Here is a 22,232-nt window from a genome sequence, read left to right as displayed (position 1 = left end):
GCCAGGTTCCTCTGTCCATGGGATTCTCCAGGCAAGAACAATGGACTGGGTTGCCATTTCCTCCACCAGGGGATCTTCCCAATCCAGATATTGAACCTGCATCTCTAATGTTTCCTGCATTGGCAGGCAGGTTCTTTACCACTAGTGCCACCTGGAAAGTCCGGATACACTCCTCGGAAGGACAAAAGTAGAGTATTACAATGCAGCAAGGATTTTTGTTCTCAGCTCCTTGAATAAATTAGAGTGAATAGAAAACACTAGTATCTTGTTGAAATTGATGTGAAACAGACAGTAAGGAACATAATATCTAAAGAAAACTTCAATATGGGAAATTATAGTCTTTTCTATCTTCAAAGTGGAGAGCCTGAACAGTTCTGAAATTTCTTTTAATACAAAATAATGTTCCTGTCATACAACTGTGAATACACTGAAAATATCACTATAGATTTTTTAAAGTATATAATATGATTCCTTTCTTATAAACAATGAGTTGCAATCAACAAGTTTTTAAAGCCCTCACTTGTATAGATATTTTTTTAGCACATAATATTTTTCTACAATGTACAATGCCAGTTAATTCTAGGAGTACAATTAAGAATTGGAGAGATAAGAATTTTTTTCTTTTACTTGTTTACTTTAAAAGATGGAAAATCAGAGTTATGGTTTATTTTTTGCAATATTTAAAAATTATAATTCTTGAATAACTATTAATTTTAATTAAATAATCTGTAATGAGAATCCTCCTACCAATGCAGGAGACATGAGTTTGATCCCTGGGTAGGGAAGATACCCTGCAGAAGGAAATGGCAACCCACTCCAATATTATTACTTGGGAAATCCCATGGACAGAGGAGACTGGCAGGCTGCAGTCCATGGGGTCACAAAGAACTGGACATGACTTAGCAACTAAACAACAACAATTTATACCGGAATGAATGAACTAGTTACCACAACTAGTACACCCAAAATAAACAAAGAATAGCTTGGTGGTATAATTAAAATGCCACCAAAGTTTATACAATAATTATATTTTCTTTTTGCAGGAAAAAGATTAGACCACATATAATGTAAGTTATTTCAAAAGGTAAATAATTATAATAAATAATATGGATTAACTGAGTTTTAAGAGGTGAAATAAATAATGAATTCTTCTAATGGTCTTGTATGTTAATAAAAATTGAAAATTTTTGAAGACCCCATTTTGTCCCAGGAATTTCCTTTACAGGTATTGAATTTTTCCGGATTCATTTTGATATTTGGCAAAACTAATACAATTATGTAAAATTTAAAAATAAAATAAAATTTTTAAAAAAAGTTACAAAGGAAATTTTATTGATATAATAAATGCATGTTCTCATAATAACCATAAATCTAGGGTTTTGTTGGGGGGTTTTTTGTATGTTAATTTAGAACAATGCCATTCCATTTCCTGTATAATGAATCACTTCTTTGTTGTAAACTCTCCTTAGAATTTCTTGGGAGAGGAACTGAACAGAACATTGATTTCCTATGTGAGAGAATTCTTAGAATTTAAATAAACCTATTGGTTAAACTGAAACCACAAAATTAGCATTTTATTAATCAGTAGGTTTAAATAGCTTGAAAGCAAAAGTCTGCCATCACCTTGATCATCAACCCAGCTTGCTGCTTCTTCCCAGTCTTGGGTTCAAGGTATTATGTATACGTATAACAAAATTTCTATGATTTTCCTCTGTCTCATCTTTCATTCTTCACTAATACGCAGTTGTAACTTTTCTATGTGATTGCAAGTATTGGTACTTTCCTACAATATACTGTTAGCTTAAAAATATATTTGCAAATGTTGATACTATCTATCAGAGCTATAGGTGAAAAATTAAATACTTTTATAAAGACCAAATTGATCATTTTTAAACAAAATTCTTATATACTGAAAATGTAGATACATAACTTCAGTATAGATTTATGGTAAAATAATTTGAATCATTTTTGTCAAATTCTGTACAAAGTTGTCGTACAGAATAATTTATAATATTTTTGTTTTCATAGTGAAGATCATTTCTGGTAGAATATTTGAAGGTCATTTTTATTTCGTGTAATTAGGTTAATAAAATTAATTTTATAAAGGAAACATCAATATAGACAATTAGATATAAATGACTACTTTTATAAAGATGATTAAATTTGGATATTTATAAGGATACAAATATATGAAAACAGTAAACTCATTTGGGGCCTATAAATATGTCTTTTTTAACAAATGCAGGTAGATTCTACAGTTTGTAAACTGAAGCAGCCTATATAAAATAATCTGTCATAGTTTGCTGACTAAGGTATAAACAAATTTCATGTATAATCTAATTTTTCTTATTTATCTGAAATGCATTTTTCCAGCACATATAAATGTATGTATTTTGGGGTCTTGCAATTTAATGGAACTCTAGGAGTCAAACGTGATATGTTTGACTTATGATTCTGTTCAATCATCTTCATACAGTCATGTCATGGATATATCAACCCAGCAAAATTAAGTAATAGCTAGATCCTTTTAAAAATTTAATGAAGGTTAATAGTTTCTACATAATGCACAAACAATGCTTTTCATGAAGACTCTGAAAGAGCAGGCTAAAGGATAAAGACATTTTTAAAAAATTACAGATATTAAATGTAATTTACCAGTGGGTTTTAGTTTATCAATTTTAACAAATCCAATGATCTAAGAGGAAATTTCTTTTTAATTTTTATTGTAGTACTTTAAAATTTGTAATATTTAAATATTGATGCTTCTCTATTCCTCTGACAAAACCCTACTCTTACTTTCAGGATCAAATGCTTTACTTAAAAGTATAGTAAGATATTGGTATTTCTTATCTCACATAAGCACTAAGCATAATAATTTGAATGGTAAATATTTATATTGAAGAGCAAAATTAAAAACTAAATGAATAAAAATATTACTTTCAAGTGAAACAACTTTTATCATAATATACTCCTTTGTTGGAAAAATCGAGAATTTTCTTTTCATGAATCAAATTTTATTATAAGACCTAACTATTTTATTTTCTTACATAGATCTTGACAACCATGAAACTTCTCATCCTTACCTGTCTTGTGGCTGTTGCTCTTGCCAGGCCTGTGAGTACAGTAGAGAATTTAGAAGATTCTAGATTCTTGTTTGAAGTCATCTCAAATGCAATTTGATGCAAGTCTCATCAAGTGCAAGATATTGTAGTCGTAAAGAATTTGATAGTCTCTAATTAGTTATTAAAGTGTTGATATTAAAGCTATGGTAATCCTTCACATTTTTATCATTATTATTTAGTTTATTCAAAGACTTAACTGTAAATAAAATTTCTAACTTGAAATATAAACACCTCACAATAAAAAATTAAAAATTAAAAAAAAAGAAATAAGGTAATTAACAATACAATAAAGAGCATCAAAGAAGGTAACTAGTCTCTTTTCCTGGGTCCATTATAGGCTTAGTATATTTGTAAACATATATATATCCAATATTGTATTACCAAATATACTGCTGCTTCTGCTGCTAAGTCACTTCAGTCATGTCTGACTCTGTGCGACGCCATAGACGGCAGCCCACCAGGCTCTGCCATCCCTGGGATTCTCCAGGCAAGAACACTGGAGTGGGTTGCCATTTCCTTCTCCAATGCATGAAAGTGAAAAGTGAAAGTGAAGTCTCTCAGTCGTGTCCGACTCCTAGCGACCCCATGGACTGCCAGGCTCCTCCATCCATGGGATTGCCTACCAGGTTCCTCCATCCATGGGATTTTCCAGGCAAGAGTACTGGGTTGCCATTGCCTTCTCCAACCAAATATACTATTAAGCCCTATATTCCAGTGTATCCACTTTTGGAACCTAAATCAAACTCTCATTTGAGATGGCTCATGCCAAGTAATATTTCCCAAGGTACAGAAAGTTGGGCTCATTCAGCTGATTCAAAGATCTAATAATTTGGTCCTTGAAAGAAAAACTAGATAATGTAAAGTAACTTAAGTTTCTTCTCAAAAAACAAATTCAGTTATTAATGTGAAACAAAAGGTTATTCTGTTCCTTTGTGACCTCTAGATAATGATAAATAAATAAATAGGAATCAACTGACAAGAAAGTGATTCAAATAAGATAATAGTTTTGGATATTTGGACACTCAAACTATCAAATATAAATGAAAAAGTTTCTGAAATGCTGAGATATTCTATTGTTAAACTCCTATTTTCTAAATTGTAAATAATGAAGGATCACTAATAATCCAGCTTCTTAACCAATAGAGTTCTGTCTGTGCTAAACCCTAAGCATCAAAAGAAGGAAATATCTGACAGTAAGTTACAAAAAAAGGATCCAAGTTCTTCAGAAATGTGTCATTGGAGTAGTCCATATCTTTTCCTTTTATCAGTGAAACAGATATAGATCCCCCAGCAAACAGATTCTTTAATCCTTTTCCAAAGAAAACATCATTTTTTAATGCTAACATTTAACAAACATAAATCTTGTTCCCACAGTTAAAATGCAGATTGAGTTAAAATTTTATATAATTTAATTTATGATAAAAAATAAAATCCAGACCAACAGTATTTCAGATTATTTTTTGTCTTTTTATATACTTTTCTCCACCATACTCTAAAAACAGAAGATAATTTACTTTTCTTGATTTTTGTCAATAAATTTTTTTTTCCCTCCCAGGGGAACTTGGTGTCAAATTTAGCTGTCAAAATACAAACTTCTTAAACAGCACTATTAAATGTATAGTATTACATGTGCCTTGTGATATTATTATTATTGTATTTTGAGTGCTTTTGGTTTTACAATTCTTGCGTTTTTTTTTTTAACAGAAACAGCCTATCAAGCACCAAGGACTCCCTCAAGTGAGTGTTCTATTCTATGTTCCAAGAACTCACTGTAAATTGTGTAACTTAAGTGATGATAAATTGCTAATATATATATTGTAGTCTCATTCCTTCCTTCTCTAGAAAACAGCCAGTTTCACATTCGCTGAGGTGTAATATCTTCAACTATTGAGCTGAATATTGATCTGCTCTCACAAACCTTTTTAGAGAAGAGGGCATTTGGACTTCTGTATTTATGATTAATAAAAGTTTTATTATGCAAGAGCAGTAGTTAATTAAACAGAATATGTATATGTGGTCTATTTTAATGTATTATTGACTCTATCTCTTCTTGCACTCAAACATATGATTTACAACTTGATCTCAATTTACACACTGAGTATTAAATTAGATACTCTATCACACACTTTTATAAGAGTCATTAATCTTCCATCCTATCCACTGCTCAGTTCATATTTTAATCTTTACAGAATGAGCCAGACAGCAGAGAGATAAGGTTCTTTCTTTACCCCAACTAATTTCTCTTTCAGTTAGCTATGATAAATACTGAATGTCTTCTTCATTTCAATTTTCATCTGTATACATTCATTTCAATTGTATCCAGGTACTCAGATAGTTGATTACCCTCTCACTTCTCTGTTTTCATTACATTCCTGTTTAATTCCTCCTTTGACATTTGATAAGTATGAACTGACTAAACCTATAGGCCTGGTAAAGAAGGAACCAAATATGGTGTCTTCTTCAGATTTTAAAATAAAATCATAAAACTGAAACTAATTATTTCTTATTTTACCTAAGAAACATTTTGGTTTACCTAAATAAATGGAGAATTTGTGTTCAAATGGAAAAACATTCTCCTTTTTTGATTGTGTTTTTCACTTTTACAATTCACAATTTAATTCCTACAGGGAGTCCTCAATGAAAATTTACTCAGGTTTTTTGTGGCGGTAAGTATTATCTACTTCTTCTTCAATGACAAATGTATTTTTCTGGAAAAATTAACTCAATTTTTATTTACAAATATTTTTTCACTTGGTCAAATATTTTCATTTACTCACCCAAGCAACCACAAAGAATATTGAAATTATATATGCAAATATTAAAAAGCTGCTTTAAATATTAATCTGTACCTATACATTTGACTCTCTGTAAAACACTTATGCTGTCTTGTGTATAATCTATGTAAACTTTACAATTTCCACTCTCATTATGATGGAATGTTATCTCTACAATACCCTGGATGTGTTGTGTCTTCTGTAATTTCATGACTGAATCGTCAAATAGAACACAAATAGAAATTTTACTTCAAGACCAGTACTTAAAAGATTTGATAGGCAATGCAATTTAGCCTGAATGATTTTTAATATAATCTTTTTCCCTTGTAGCCTTTTCCAGAAGTGTTTGGAAAGGTAAGAAATTCTGAACAGAATATACTGCAGAATTAACAAAGCATTTTATTCTATGTTATTTATGGTGTTATGCCAATTCTTTATTGCCTTTTTGTGAAAAAATCACTTAGATTATTATTAGATTATTGAACCAGACAGAGAGATGAAGATAACTCAGAACTACGACTTAAACAAGATGAAAGATAATAATAGTTAAATTTACTGGAACAAAATTTTTTAAATATTTTTAAGTGCACAGTAATGTACTGACAGCTTAAATAAAGAAAACTTAGCAAGGAGATAATGCAAGAAATGATATTGCAAAAAATATTAGTGCATTCACAAAAAGCATATATATTTTTTAATTTGCAGCAGCAAAATGTAAGGTACATTTCTTATACATATCCATTCATTCATGTTTCTCTCTTCTTTTCTGTCCTTAAGGAGAAGGTCAATGAACTGAGCACGGTAAGGAACATAAATGATATTTAAATTATTTTAAAGTTATCTCAAAATCATATTTTGCAACCTACAATTTATTGGCTTTGACAAAGAGAATTTTTGAGGGGAAAATTTTCATATGAAAATACGAAAATTTTGTTAAGGTGGTATATCAAAAAATGCTTGTGCAGTACGAAAAACATTTTAGAAAAAAAAATTTCATGTAACATTTATACTTTTCTTGAACTTTCAAAATGACTGATGAGATCTACTGAGAATTCTAAATATTGATTTCATTGATTTAACTTTGCAACGGTGAGGAGACAAGGCATTAGTATAAATGAATGAATGGATAAAAGAATGAATTAGTGCAATTATGGACTGACAGACTATTTTCACTGATCGCCAAAATAGAAAAAATGTTTTATTGAGTACTACATGAAGCAATATATCTGCTCCAAGAATGTTTTACATAGTCACAAATGATTTTTTTACTTTCTTTAAACACAAGTTTTTGATCAAGGTTGTTTTTCAAAGTTTTAATAGCTTTGTTATGAAAAAAACATACAGGTATTTAAAAATTTACACCTTCTTAATTATTCTTCATACCTGAATAAGTAAATTTTCTTGGCAGGATATTGGGAGTGAATCAACTGAGGTAAGATTCTTTATTCTAAAACTATTAAATATAATATAAGGGAAATAAAGAAGTAAAAAAATCCTAATCAAATATCCTTTAAGTATCCTAATTGAAATGAATGAACAATTCTCTAAGGCCAAAACTAAAACAGATATCTCTAATTCAAAGAAAAAAAGAAGCAACATGTATGTTGACCAAAATTGGCTGGATAACTAAACCAACATAGTATTTTGAGCTTAAATTCTATGGAGCATCTCACTGCTCTCTATACTGCTATGGTCATGGAAACTGGACACAACATACTCCATGGAGAAAATTCATTTTGCTTAATAATTTATACATCATTGAACCAATGCTTTGTGCACTTTTATTTATCACATAATCTTTAATCCAATGCTCTGGTTTGTCATCCAAAAGCCAAGTTAAAGAAAAAAAGAAGTTAGGCTAGTTAAAGGAAAATGTAGGATATTTACAATGATATATTAAAACATATAAAAATCTACAGTACTTTTTATTGAACTCTGAAATGCAGATTAAAGAGGAAAATTCTTCAGTTAGCTTGGTAGGTAGGCTTTTTTAAAATTTTCCTTTCCACTTCACTATTGCCACCCATTTCTATTTCCTTTGGCATCCATTTTATTTGGTAATTATCATTTTATATTGGAATGTTTGTCATGAAAAATAAAGTTAATTCTCTTTTCTTTTCTAAGGATCAAGCCATGGAAGATATTAAGGTAAGATCTTTATTTTAATAAACTCTACACTTATATATCATAAATAGGATATGCTCTATGCTTTAAGAAAGCTATCCAGTCCAACTGTGCAATTGAACTCCTCAAGCAGTGCTATCATACCCAAGAATGTACAATGTTGTGCTAGATAAAGTAAGGAGAGGAAATTTGACATTTACATGATCAGGAGAAACTTAGCTTCTTTATTAAATTCAAGAGTAAACAGCAAAATGTGCATGAGTGTTTAAAAGTAAAACATCGGACTCAAAAAATTAAAACCCTGTTTCTGTGATCTCAGGGTAAGAGTTCACTCCCTTGTGTGTTGAGGGTGGTCTTTGGGCAGAAAGAATCTATTGCAGCAATTATGTAGGATCAATGGGCTATGCTGTTGTTCAGTCGCTCAGTCATGCCCAACTCTGTGACCCCATTGACTGGAGCATGCCAGGCTTACCTGTCCTTCACCATCTCCCAGAGCTTGCTCAAACTCATGTCCATTCAGTCAGTGATGTCATCCAACCGTCTCATCCTGTGACATCCCCGTCTTCTCCTGCCCTCAATCTTTCCCAGCACTGGGGTCTTTTCTAATGAGTCGGTTCTTTGCAACAGGTGGCCAAAGCATTGGAATTTCAGCTTTAGCATCAGTTCTCCCAATGGATATTCAGGATTGACTTCCTTTAGTGATTCCTCCACTCTTCTCCAGTAGCATGTTGGGCACCTACTGACCTGGGGAGTTCATTTCAGTGTCATATCTTTTAACTTTTTCATACTGTTCATGAGGTTCCCAAGGCAAGAATGCTGAAGTGGTTTTCCATTCAATTCTCCAATGGGCTATGCTACCTAATCTCAAAACATGGAAAAAATTCATTAGCCCACAATACTTTTTACTCAGCTCTCCCAAGAGATGACTATTTTGCTGCATATTAGAATCAATATCTTAGTATGTACTTGGGAACAGAAATAATATCCATATGTGAATATGAACATCTATGACTTAGGGAAAAAACTAAATGTTTCACAGAGCAGAACTTTTAAAAGCTCATGTAATTTTAGTTCCATTCTGAAATTGATTGTTCTATTTTAATATTTCCAATTTATTTACACCAAAATTTCCCCAAGTGTGTGTGAGAATATAAACTCAACCCAGGGTTTCAAGTAGCCCAGCTCAATAGGATTCTTCATTCCAGGTTTCATTTTTATCACAAAAATTCATATGCATTTGCATTCTACTCAAGAAAGTATCTGTATTTGTTTTAATAAAAAGGTTTTAAGTTACAAAGTAAGTTATTATACTCCCCTCTCCAACATATTTTAAATAAAATTGGCAATCCAAAAAAAAGTAAATTTCATTGGCCCTGAATCTTTTTATACCCAATTGTTTTCACTAAAAACTAGTTAGCAACCCAGTATGAAAGTGTGGAATAGTTTCCTTCTAATTCTAAGAGTCTCAGAGGCAGTAACAATGATTTTCTTTCTTATAGCAAATGGAAGCTGAAAGCATTTCGTCAAGTGAGGTATACCATTTTTATGTTAATTCAATATCCCAATTAGAAAATGTTTATGAAAGTTTGTTGAACCATAAAGTTTACATGTCCCTTAAGGTTTCATTGTATAAGGCACTATGTATGTAGCTCTATCCTAATTTTAATATACAAGGCTGTCAACCCCAAAAATGTAAGAAAACAATTATTTGTCAGAGACAAAATTACAGATTTATTTCTGGGCAAATAATCCTATCTGTATATCTGTGGTGTCCAAACATTATTTTTCTAATTTTTTTTTCCTTTCCAGATTTTGGTAGAACTAAATCTTGTCACTGAAAATTACAATAATGGCTATGCTTCTAAATTGTGAAATATAAACATGATATATCCTTTGTGGAACTCAATCAATTCTATGTTAAAGAGACACTGGAATCCTTTGCTATTTGTTAACCTAGAAGAGAAAAAGAGAAGGCATACAAGGTGATGAAGTCCTTAAATTTTGGGAGCAGAACTTCATCCAATTTACAAAATAAACCAAGTTCCATTATGTGGAGTTTCTGTGAAGTCAGTTAAAAGTGAATACTTCACAATCCAACATTCTGAATAACTTCCCTGGTGAAAGTAGTGAGAAGAGAAAAGAGAACATGTACTTTGACTGCTCATCTTATCTAAAATTACCCAGGAATTTGTGGCTAAAATCAGTTTACCACAGATAAGCTATGATGTATCTGGTTAATTAGCATTTTTATCTTGAATGTAAATTAATGTCATAAAACTAACAATACATGTTTTTTATTTTTTAAGGAAATTGTTCCCATTAGTGTTGAGGTGAGATATATTTACTAAATTTAAAATATATTAACATCATCCAGGATATCTTAAAATTTAATTAAACATTTTATGTTTTGAATTTTTTAGCAGAAGCACATTCAAAAGGAAGATGTGCCCTCTGAGCGTTACCTGGGTTATCTGGTAAAATTTTATTAAAAGTTAATCAAAGACCAATGTATCAGGGAATGAGCAAGAATGTTGTATTGATAAATTATCTCTCCTTTTCAATATCTGCTAAACTTAAAGCAGTCTAACAGATTCTAGCAGTATATTGATCCCTTCTGAAAATAAAAATGACAACTTTTTTAATCCCAGATATTTAATTCATACTCTCATTTGAATATTTGTGTATTATAGTCTACTTTCAGATCTGATTAGCACAGTATTGAAATGGCACACTATAGATTTGACCAAACTTGAGTTTGACTCTAAGCTCTACGTTTTACCAGCATGTGGTATTAGACAGTTTCCTTATCTGCTGTAAGTCTATAACCTAAGTTCCAAAGTGACAATAATAAATATTTAAAGCATATAAAGCAATAATACAAACAAGACATAGTGCAAAGTAAAGTGAAGTCGCTCAGTCATGTCCGACTCTTTGCCACTCCATGGACTATAGCCTACCAGGCTCCTCTGTTCATGGGATTTTCCAGGCAACATTTCCTTCTGCAGCGGATCTTCCCGACCCAGTAATCAAACCCAGGTCTCTCTCACTGTAGACAGACCCTTTACCGTCTGAGCCATTTTGAATTGCAAAGTAAGCCCTCCGTAAATGTGGTTAGTATCAGAAACATCATTTTTCCCTTCATCCAATATTCTGATTTAATTTGCAAAACTCAGAAAACAAATGGGGTTTCCCAGGTGGTGCTAGTGGTAAAGAACCCCTCTGCCAATGCAGGAGACTGAGGCTTGATCACTGGGTTGGGAAGATCCCCTGGAGGAGGGCATGGCAACCCACTCTAGTATTCTAACCTTGAGAATTCCATGGACAAAGGAGCCTGAAGGGCTATATCCATAGGATCACAGAGAGTTGGGTACAACTGAGGTGACTTAGCACTGCACAGAAAGCAAATCTGTTTTCAATTTTCTTAGCAATTCTGATATAATACACACTGTAAGCAAAACTGCCTCAGTTCAGTTCAGTCACTCAGTCATGTCCAACTCTTTGTGACCCCCTGGACCGCAACACACCAGGACTCCCTGTCCATGACCGACACCCGAAGCTTGCTCAAGCTCATGTCCATTCAGTGATGCCATCCAACCATCTCATCCTTTGTCCTCTTCTCCTCTCCTGCCTTCAATCTTTCCCAGCATCAGGGTCTTTTCCAATGCATCAGTTCTTCAAATCAGGTGGCCAAAGTATTGGAGTTTCAGCATAAGTCTTTCCAGTGAATATTCAGGACTGATTTCCTTTAGGATTGACTGAATACTTATTTATATCTGACTGCATTATAATATATTTTAAGTTAAAAATAATGTAACAAAGTAGTTTTTCTAATATTAAAAAAAAAAGAATAATTGGGCTAATCCAAATTCTCTGTGGTAGAAACAACAATAAAGTAAGATTATTAGTTTCTCATTACTCCTGGGAAAGGGATACCATGATAGATGGTATCCACGAAATTGACAATATTTTTTTCTTTTTGAATAGGAACAGCTTCTTAGACTGAAAAAATACAACGTACCCCAGCTGGTAATATTTTATTATAATAATACAAAATTAAGTCTACAGAATTAAAATAATTAAATGAAATTTACTTTGACTAAATTCTACATCAAATCATGTTAGAGCCTCCCAAATGATTCGTTATACTCTGGAATTTATTCTGTATTTATTTTCCCAAATTCAGTTCTAAGTGGTGATTCCATATATATTCCTCCTTGTGAAAGCACAGATCATTGCCAAATAAACATTCCATTTAAGAAAACAATGTAGACTCTGTAGAAGGAATCAGGGATCCCATACATTCAAATTGCTTTTGTCAAAATTTTCTAAGAAAGAATTGGCAAGTTGATTGATCTCATTGTCTCTAGACCCATTTCCTTTACAGTTATTTTCACTTCCTGACGTTGTTTTGAATATTGAATAAGCAATCTCCTACTCAGTTATCCCTGAGGCTAGACTGTGGCAAGTCCAATAAAATGTTCATAAAATCTCTCCTTCCCCTAATCCCTAGACTTTATAAAATTTGCTATGTTCATGAGACCTTTGACAATATTATGAAGGCTTTGTTTTTTTTTTAATCACAGATAAGCTATGATGTGTCTGGTTAATTAGCATTTTTATCTTGAATGTAAATTAATGTCATAAAACTAACAATACATGTTTTTTATTTTTTTAAGGAAATTGTTCCCAATTTGGCTGAGGTGAGATATATTTACTAAATTTAAAATATATTAAAATATATAAAATGCACTATAAGATGTGCATTTGAACTATGAAGTCATAAACTATCTGCTGATAGTATGGATAGATCAAAAAAGTATCTATTAGCACAATCCAGCTTCACTATTTAGTATCGATCCTTTTGAGTATCATAGTTTTTCACTTGGGAGGCCATAAATTTTTCTTTTAGTTATACCAAATAAGCTTGATTAATTAGGACTTTAGGGAAAAGGACTTGTCTTAATTTAGCAAAATTACATTTTCACATTTTTATTCTGTTACAAATGTAGGAAGGAGGAAGTCAGTAATGAATTTAATTTGGACCTCAGTGTCACTCTTGCTTCAGTTTCCAAGTTGCTTCTGTTGCCTTGGACTTAGAAGCAAAATAAATTTAGATATATCAGTACCCCAATCAAACTTATCATTACTAATCTAAGAAATTACATGAATAATATATTTTAGCACCTTAGTTATGATATGATTAGGCCATAACCTCCACAAGTGTTAGAACAATATGGTCCTGCTCTTAGTGTTCATTGTTCATAGTGTTCACTGCTCATAGTATTCATTATTATTTATTTCATAGATGGTCCCTAGCATTTAGCGTAGACCCCCAGTGAATGAAAGTGCCTAGCAAATGTCTGTGATTCACACATAAGTAAAATCAATGTACTAAAATAAAGTGATCTCTCTTTCTGAGGAAGCTATTCATGACCATATAAGATTATTTATTAAATCTAGAATATCTTAGTATTTTCTTCAAGTGTTGTTTTTATAATGTGTGTTCCTCTTTCTTTTTTAACAGATATAAATATAATCCAAGGGAAAAGTTTTTCTACTACCCGTATTTGATAATGTTTTATTTAAAATTTATAAAAGATAAAATGTAAACGAGTGATTAATAGTCATGAACAGAAAATATGTAGACCTAGGGAATTGGTGGATTATTTTCCCCCAGATATGAAACTTATAGATTTTTTATCCTTCCAAATTATAGTAAGTGTAACATTGAGTTGAATATTTTTTCTAAAGTTAGAAAATGAAAGCTATATTGCTAATTTTCAAAATTTTGGCAGAGAATACAGTTTATACTAATCTTCACAGATGATGATATATTCTTGGTTATTGTCAAATGAATGTGTTATATTAGAAGATATCTAAGTAACTTAGAACATATTTCCTTCTATTTAGGAACAACTTCACAGTATGAAAGAGGGAATCCATGCCCAACAGGTAATATTTTGCTTAATGAATTACATAATGATAATATGTTGCAAAGTTTAAATATGTTTGCTTTTAAATAGCTTCACAATTTTGGAGAGACTTCTTTCTTCTCAGGTGGTTATTTTTCACTCCCAACTTTCTGAAACAAGTTGTAGTAATCAATCTGAGAAAGGAGAACTATTTGTCATTCTTCTTTGGAATGGGAGCTGTTCTATTCTGTCCGTTCTCCCCTGACAGCAGCACCTTTGTAATTCTAAACACTATGAAGTGTTCATTTCCATGGTTATGTTAATTTCCCTTTTAAGGTATTCCTAAATTTTATATCTTTATGTCCATGATTTTATTCTTAAATTCAATTTATATTTAGGAAATTCAAACTCATAATTATGCTCTTTCAAGCAAGCCATTTGGAGATTTATTAATACTAATTGAAACCTTTAGAAGAAACTGTCGGGAGAGATATTAAATGTTTCTGTCAAAAAACCTTTCTGATGTTCTGTTTTCCCTTCCATCTGTACAGTGTATTTATCTATAATATATAATAGAAACCGATTCTTCCTCCGCCCTGCATTCCATTGATTCAGTGGTGTTCCTGGGGCTTCTGATTTCATTTTTAAGGTGACAACCAGATACTGCGAAATATGTGCTGCTATTACAATTCTGATTCCTATCAAAAGCTATGCCAATTTCAATCACTACTGTCATTTGGTGAATCTTATGAGGATTGTGTATGTTTCATATGTCTTAGAAGAAATAGTATCTAGATAATGCAATTGGCAAAATTATTAGTGTGAATTCCCAGATCTCTAACATGAAAAGCATTTCAAAAAGTTTGCTTCTTACATTTTTTGGTTTTATTCAGCCTTAAAAGATCACCCTGACTCTTTTTTTTTCTTTCCAGAAAGAACCTATGATAGGAGTGAATCAGGTAAGTGTGTGTCTGTCTGTGTGTGTTTTAATACTGCCCCAAACTATCTATTGGTAACCACTGTTTTTGGGGAGTTATTTTACTAGTTGCATCAAGAAGTAGTGCTCTGCTAGTATTTCTTAGTTGTTGACTGGTGTTGGACTCTAACATTGCTGGTTCCAGCATTGCTGTGAAAGATCAGATCTAAGTTGCCAAAGGAAATGAAAGAACAATTCTATGGCCATCACTGAATGAAGAGAGCTTCAGGTCAACTTTTAAGTTAGAACAACCTCAACCAACTATTCATATTGTTCAAATTTGACTTTTTATTAATCTACAGTACTGTCTGGGCTTCTTGAGTTTTCAGTCTTAGATCTAATCTTATGACCTTCAGCAAACTGTGTTCTTCTCTCTGAGCCCTGCTCTTTCATTTGTGAAATTAATATGAATCTATCAATTCATTGTCTTCCAAAACTCACATATCTTGAGTTTTGCAGTGTTTTTTTGTGTCTTCACTTTTAAAGGTGGTAACTGCATTCAGTTCAGTTTCTTTGGTCCATTGATGATTGAACTTACATATAGTATGCTAATTTAAAAAATAAACCATACAAAGAAAACCATGGAGTTTTATAAATATGAATCTGATAAGGGATTAAACAAGATTTGAAACACAGTAGTCATCAATAAATTTTATGATAATTATTCCTTAATATGAATCATATTTTGCTCTCAATTTCTTCTAAAATTCTCTCTTCACTCATGGGCCAAAGTAAGAGAAAAGAAAAGACAATTATGTACTTCACTGAGTTCTAAAGAGTACACTATCCTCACCTTTCCATGTAATTTTAAAAAAAGAAGGTAATCATTCTAATCTTAATGAGAACATTTGGTAGTAATACTTTAGTCTATTATGGCATTTAACTGGGTTTGAATCACAAAACTATTTTTCCCTCTCTCTCTTTTAAGGAACTGGCCTACTTCTACCCTCAGGTGAATTTATTTTATTTTTTATATTAATACTAATAACAGAAAATCTCAGATATCATATTTATTATAATTGTCAGGATAGGCAACCACAGCAAAACTTGAAATGCTTTCTTTGGCTTTTCTAATTCCATCAAAGAACATATATTTTCTACCTGAATATATAAAGAATTACATTAATACACAGAAACAAATAAAAGGCCATGATAGATTAACAGAGGTACCTATTCCAAAATTTCAGAAAAGAAATAATGTTTTTGCACCAAAACCTTATAGTTATGAAGGGGCACTGGGCTAGGAATTAGAGAATTCTTTTCTCTTTATTCTTGGCATTTCTGAAATCCCTGTATTATTCTAGGATGAGGACTCTCCCTTTCCTTGAGCTCATTGTCTTCATGGAAAACTAAACTATAGAACAGAAAAGCAAAAATGACCTTCTCTAGTCCAAAAACCCATGAGTTTATAAATTATATAATAATTAAATTCACACAGCCACTTTCCTCTGGACTTTGATAGCTGGACCTGTGTTAGTAATGCAGGTTCTTGGAGTTCAATACTAACTATTGATCTTAAAGAAGTGATTTATTCATTACCCCTCAGGTACCCTAAGAAAAGCCCTTTCCAAAATTTCCTTATTGTGATTTACCATAGGGAACAGTTTGATTTCTCCGTTTTCCTCACACAGTAAACGTCTCTTGTGATGCAAATAGCCATGTCTGAAATGAATGCAATGATTCATTTTCAGAGATTCAAAACTGATTTCTCATACACTGTTGCTTTTTCAACGGTCTTTCTCTCTAGCTTTTCAGACAATTCTACCAGCTGGATGCCTATCCATCTGGTGCCTGGTATTACGTTCCACTAGGCACGCAATACCCTGATGCCCCATTATTCTCTGACATCCCTAATCCCATCGGCTCTGAGAACAGTGGAAAGACTACTATGCCACTGTGGTGGTAAGTTCATTTAAATGACTGCATATTGTTGCCTTATCAAAGGAAATAAAAGAAAACATAATATAAAAATAGATTTAGAATAAGCATGACACATAAAAGCTTAGTGTCCTATACTAGAATTTTCTGAAATGGAAAATTGATGATAACTTTCTGATATATGGCTAATGTTAACCCATTACTCAGGAACATGTGGAGCAGTGCTATCTATTCGATAAGTGATAATCATTCTGATGAAAATAGGAGGAAAATTTTCTCTCCAAAGTAAAAATTCAACTTTATCCTCCTTGCACTTTTACTAATCTTTAAATGCTTTTCTTTTGATTATACCCATGATATACATTAGAATGCAGTGTGGGGGATAAACTGCAGATTTTGGCATTCCTAAAGTCCTAACTTGAAATCCCGATCTTTTTTTTTTTTTTGCTTACTTGAAATAATATAATGATGCTTGTTTTTATAACCTTGAAGGTGATTAAATATAATAATCTATTAAGCATACTGCTGGGAAAATTAGTGCTCATTTTTTGATTTAGCAAAATTTTATTACTGACTACCTTACTCACATTTTACCAATTTTTGTTCCTTCAGAAGAGTCAAGTGAATTCTGAGGGACTCCACAATTATGGTCTTTGGTAAGTTGGAAATTGCTTGTCTAATCATTGATCCTCTTTTCATATGAGAGCTCAGTACAAAGGTACAACTTGTAGACTATAAAGTTGTCTTGCTGGTCCTCTAGTCTATCTATATTTAGACACATTACACTTAGATAATATCAATAATTAAATTGGCTTCAACATTTTTTGTATTATGGTAATATCAAATTTAAGTAGCAATAAAACTAGCTAATTTTAATTAATATAATTTATTATATTGAAATTTTTATACAAGTATAAGAGTGTGGGTGTTACTAATTCTGGTGACCCCAACAGTGGAATCCTATTCTTTATGATCACTGAAATAGAAATACTTAACAAGTTACCTAGTTAAATCAAGTGTTTGTCTATTAAGAAGAAAACAGATTTAAATGTCCATAGATGTGTTTTGAGTACTTCAATTTACTATGTAGGAGCTTGTAGTTGTGTGTGTGTGCATGTTCCCTTTCTAGTGGTGAAAACTTCCCTTACAACAGATCAAAAGAAGGAAAATAAAAGTCTGACGTACTTGGAAGTTTTTACTTTGAATTATTTTGCCATTATTTTCTGTTACTGCAAAAGAAAGTGCAACCATAAATTGCCTGTAAAACTTAAAAATCAGGAGCAGTGGGTATGTGTTAGTAACAGGAGACACATATAACTTTGTGAACTTCATCTTAAGATGAAGAGAAAATGACTATTAAAGTGTATCTTATCATAACAGTACCTTCTCCCTTCAAAACATGCAGCATAACTAACCACATATTTCTTTTTTGATTTACAGATGGTTCTGAAAATTCCATGCTCTACATGTCTTTTCATCTATCATGTCAAACCATTCTATCCAAAGGCTTCAACTGCTGTTTTAGAATAGGGCAATCTCAAATTGAAGGCACTCTTTCTTCTTGAGTTCTCTACTGTATTTTAGATGGTGTAACATCCTTAAGTGAAATTGTCCTAACAGCTTGTTACCTAAATTCCAGTAGTATCATGCTGGTATAAAGGCCACTGAGTCAAAGGGAATTAAAGTCTTCATTAAATTTCTATATGGAAAATGTTTTAAAAGCCTTTGAATCACCTCTCCTTAAGTGCCATCATTTCAAATAATTGTGTGCAGTAACAGATTTTGTCTTTCTTCTTTTCAATAAATTACATTTTAAGGCACTATTCCTATTTTTTGTCATTATTCCATTGCGAGGAATTTACACAACCTTGTTGAGTTTGTATGTATATAACATTTTGTTTTCACTAAATTTTTATGACACTTTCAACCACATTTTAGTGAAAAAATTCAAATCTTCACTTCTAGCTGATGCTGATAGATTATAAACTGAGTCTAAGGTCTTTCATTTGAAGTAAACTGTTTATAGCATATTTTCCATGTGAACATGGATGTGGCTGCAGAGAGAACAGCAGTGTAGTAGTTGTGGGTGCACTGGCAATTTGAACAACCTGGTTATACTGTTTAATTATGAAGGACTTGTTGGAGCCCAGTCCATTTGATTATACTTGAGTTTATAAGTAGGTAGGTTACAAAATAAACATTGTAAAGGTTAACACAGGACACACAGTAACAGCATTCATAGTGAGCTGTTCAGTGTCCTCCAAAACTCTAATGAGGAATTACTTCTCAAAATGACAGTAGTTGTTTACTCTGATATCTTTAAAGCCCCAGGTGAAATTTACTTTCCCGGCTTTATTTTAGGATTCCCAACCAACCCAATCTGTCATGACTCTTTAAGAACCTTGTATGACCCAGGTCACAAAACACAGGTAACAAGGTCTCTTATACAACAGCTTAGACCATCTATATCAGTTGTTCTGTTTCTTACTGATTATGTAGATATGTATACATAACATTGAAACATGTAATTTTTGCCTTGAAATTTTTTTTTTAAAATCCACTTAGTATTCGGTCTCCTGCCTCCTCTATGTTAAGAAGTACAAGGGGCAACAACTTGTTATTCAATCTAGAGAAAGTTTGTCAACATACTCAGAATACTGGACCTGGCAGAAGTTAACGGAGGGTGCAGATTCATACGTCTTCATAAAATGTATCTCCCGGCTTCTGTCATCATGTCAGTTCCCAAAGAATCAGCAAAACACAATTTCATGTGTTGTGAATCCTATAGATAATGCCATCCATTTAATGAATGTCTCGTAAACAGTAGCAGAATAAAAGTCACATTTTCTGTAGATTAAACTGTGGTACAAGACTAGAGCAAACTCGTCCTCAAAAGCTGTCTCGTGAGAGAGAAAGTTCTGTTTTTAAGATGAGAGCAAACTTTTTCTGGTATTTTTTTTCTTTAGCTAAGTCAGAATGGGAAAAAAATGAATTTACTAGCTGTGAAATAAATATCAGGAATTTGCCTGACATGTATCATATTAAAAATGCCACCTGTAATAGGTGCCATAGCCTCATTAAGTTTGAAATAATCTATTGTTATCCTCCAAGAAGCTATTTTAAAGGCCAAATGAGAAAGTGGAATAATGATGTAATTCACTATCTTTTAGTCTTTGCATCTTTTAGTGTTCAACAGCTGTAATTCCCCCAGAAATGCAAATTATGATTTTATGATAGAAAGAAACACAAGAATGGCTTCTATTTAGCATTTTTTGACCTTCTTATTCCATAAGTCAGGGGGATAATATGAGGATTAGGGGAGTGTCTAAATATATCCAGTCAAACATTACACTCTGAACTGATGACCTATCATGAATGATTTAGAATATCACTAGGCTTGAAAGGAGGCAAACTCGGGTAGTAACACAAATTATTACTCAAATCAAAGAAATCTCAACATGAACAAAAGATTATCAGGACATTTCTCCATCCAACTAATGAGTGATAAGACAAAGCATGGATCTCAGAGTCCGTAATAAGATCACATAGTTCCTTTTATCCAGGTAAATGCTTCAAATTCATAATCTGAAGGCAAGTACCAGAGTTGGAAATATGGTGTTATAGTATAATCTTTCTTATAGAATTTTGATGTTCCTTTCATTCCAGGAATATAGCTCCATAAATTGATTCTAATTTGTAAATAGCAAGTGGGGTGAATCATCACTCGCTCTGATAGCAGCTTGAGCCAGAGTTTTGTTCAGCAAATTATGTTCACTAGAAAATTTTTTGTATTGCTACATCAAAAACCAGCGTGATAACAAAACCATTAAATTTTCCTAAGGATATAATAATTAGCCTCACACAGAGATCACATCTGGGTTGACCATTTCTCATGAAATAATTGCTGCATTCACTGTATCTCTAAAATTTTTAATTATCACCTTGCTTTGGAGTTTACCAGTTATCACTAAGTTTGGTGACACTAGTCGCATTCCATTTTCCCTGAGGTAGGAAATGCAATTTCAATAATTTGCACCTCCAACTAGAGTTTTCAGTCAACTGTAGTTCAGTTCAGTCTCTCAGTCGTGTCCAACTCTTTGCAACTCCATGTATCGCAGCTCGCCAGGCCTCCCTGTCCATCACCAACTCCCGGAGTTCACCCAGACTCACGTCCATCAAGTCAGTGATGCCATCCAGCCATCTCATCCTCTGGCGTCCCCTTCTCCTCCTGCCCCCAATCCCTCCCAGCATCAGAGTCTTTTCCAATGAGTCAACTCTTCACATGAGGTGGCCAAAGTAGGAGTTTCAGCTTTAGCATCATTCCTTCCAAAGAAATCCCAGGGCTGATCTCCTTCAGAATGGACTGGTTGGATCTCCTTGCAGTCCAAGGGACTCTCAAGAGTCTTCTCCAACACCACAGTTCAAAAGCATCAATTCTTTGGCTCTCAGCCTTCTTCACAGTCCAACTCTCACATCCATACATGACCACAGGAAAAACCATAGCCTTGACTAGACGGACCTTTGTTGGCAAAGTAATGTCTCTGCTTTTGAATATGCTATCTAGGTTGGTCATAACTTTCCTTCCAAGGAGTAAGTGTCTTTTAATTTCATGTCTGCAGTCACCATTTGCAGTGATTTTGGAGCCCCAAAAAATAAAGTCTGACACTGTTTCCACTGTTTCCCCATCTATTTCCCATGAAGTGGTGGGACCAGATGCCATGATCTTCGTTTTCTGAATGTTGAGCTTTAAGCCAACTTTTTCACTCTCCACTTTTACTTTCATCAAGAGGCTTTTGAGTTCCTCTTCACTTTCCACCGTAAGGGTGGTGTCATCTGCATATCTGAGGTTATTGGTATTTCCCCCGGCAATCTTGATTCCAGCTTGTGCTTCTTCCAGTCCAGTGTTTCTCATGATGTACTCTGAATATAAGTTAAATAAGCAGGTTGACAATATACAGCTTTGACGTACTCCTTTTCCTATTTAGAACAAGTCTGTTGTTCCATGTCCAGTTCTAACTGTTGCTTCCTGACCTGCATACAAATTTCTCAAGAGTTAGGCAGTAAATATTTTTGTAAGAGTTTATCCTTCATGGAAAAGTTTAAATGAGCGGCATTGATGCTTTTACTATTTTACTATAGACACAGGGAATTGATGGACCATTGTTACTAAGTACAGCTTTTTACAGATGCTTAAATGTTTCCATTTTGATTGTGGTTACCAAACTGACCTTTAGAACTTCACAAATAATACAAGTGAGTAAAAGAAATGATTGTGAAAATCTTTCTGAGAATGAACTGACAAATGTATGCTTTCCTCTTCTGTTACTCTTTTCATTCCATTGTTGCATGTAGAAAGGAATGCACAAGTCACATGTGACCAAATATTGCAACTCGAAGAAACTAGAAAAGTTTGGAGTGTAAGATCTCCTAATTTTTTAACATGGTC

The 22,232-nt window shown here is 32.8% G+C and overlaps 1 protein-coding gene across 30 annotated transcripts; it reads left to right on the top strand.

Annotated features, from left to right (window-relative positions):
* Positions 1 to 1,516: 1,516 nt before the first annotated feature.
* On the top strand, positions 1,517 to 18,609 carry CSN1S1 (casein alpha s1). 30 transcript variants are annotated; one of them, XM_006071125.3, is made up of 19 exons: positions 1,525 to 1,671; positions 3,052 to 3,114; positions 4,827 to 4,859; positions 5,750 to 5,788; positions 6,227 to 6,250; positions 6,674 to 6,697; positions 7,305 to 7,328; positions 8,021 to 8,044; positions 9,520 to 9,552; positions 10,327 to 10,350; positions 10,441 to 10,494; positions 12,005 to 12,046; positions 12,697 to 12,720; positions 13,931 to 13,972; positions 14,865 to 14,891; positions 15,837 to 15,860; positions 16,656 to 16,810; positions 17,399 to 17,442; positions 18,227 to 18,609. In XM_006071125.3, coding segments are annotated over exons 2-18 (645 nt in total). In that variant the 5' UTR covers positions 1,525 to 1,671; positions 3,052 to 3,063; the 3' UTR covers positions 17,400 to 17,442; positions 18,227 to 18,609. The 30 variants fall into 30 exon arrangements, with proteins under 30 accessions (XP_044801757.1, XP_044801760.1, XP_044801752.1 ...); XM_025289960.2 differs by lacking the exon at positions 18,227 to 18,609 and having other exon boundaries at positions 1,521 to 1,671; positions 10,444 to 10,494; positions 16,994 to 17,430; XM_025289959.2 differs by lacking the exon at positions 18,227 to 18,609 and having other exon boundaries at positions 1,522 to 1,671; positions 16,994 to 17,430.
* The last annotated feature ends 3,623 nt before the right edge of the window (positions 18,610 to 22,232 follow it).

This window comes from Bubalus bubalis, chromosome 7, assembly GCF_019923935.1.
Source record: "Bubalus bubalis isolate 160015118507 breed Murrah chromosome 7, NDDB_SH_1, whole genome shotgun sequence".
In the NCBI taxonomy this organism is placed as follows: Eukaryota; Metazoa; Chordata; class Mammalia; order Artiodactyla; family Bovidae; genus Bubalus; species Bubalus bubalis.
Note: the sequence above shows the minus strand (reverse complement) of the source record. Positions and strands in the feature narration are given on the sequence as shown.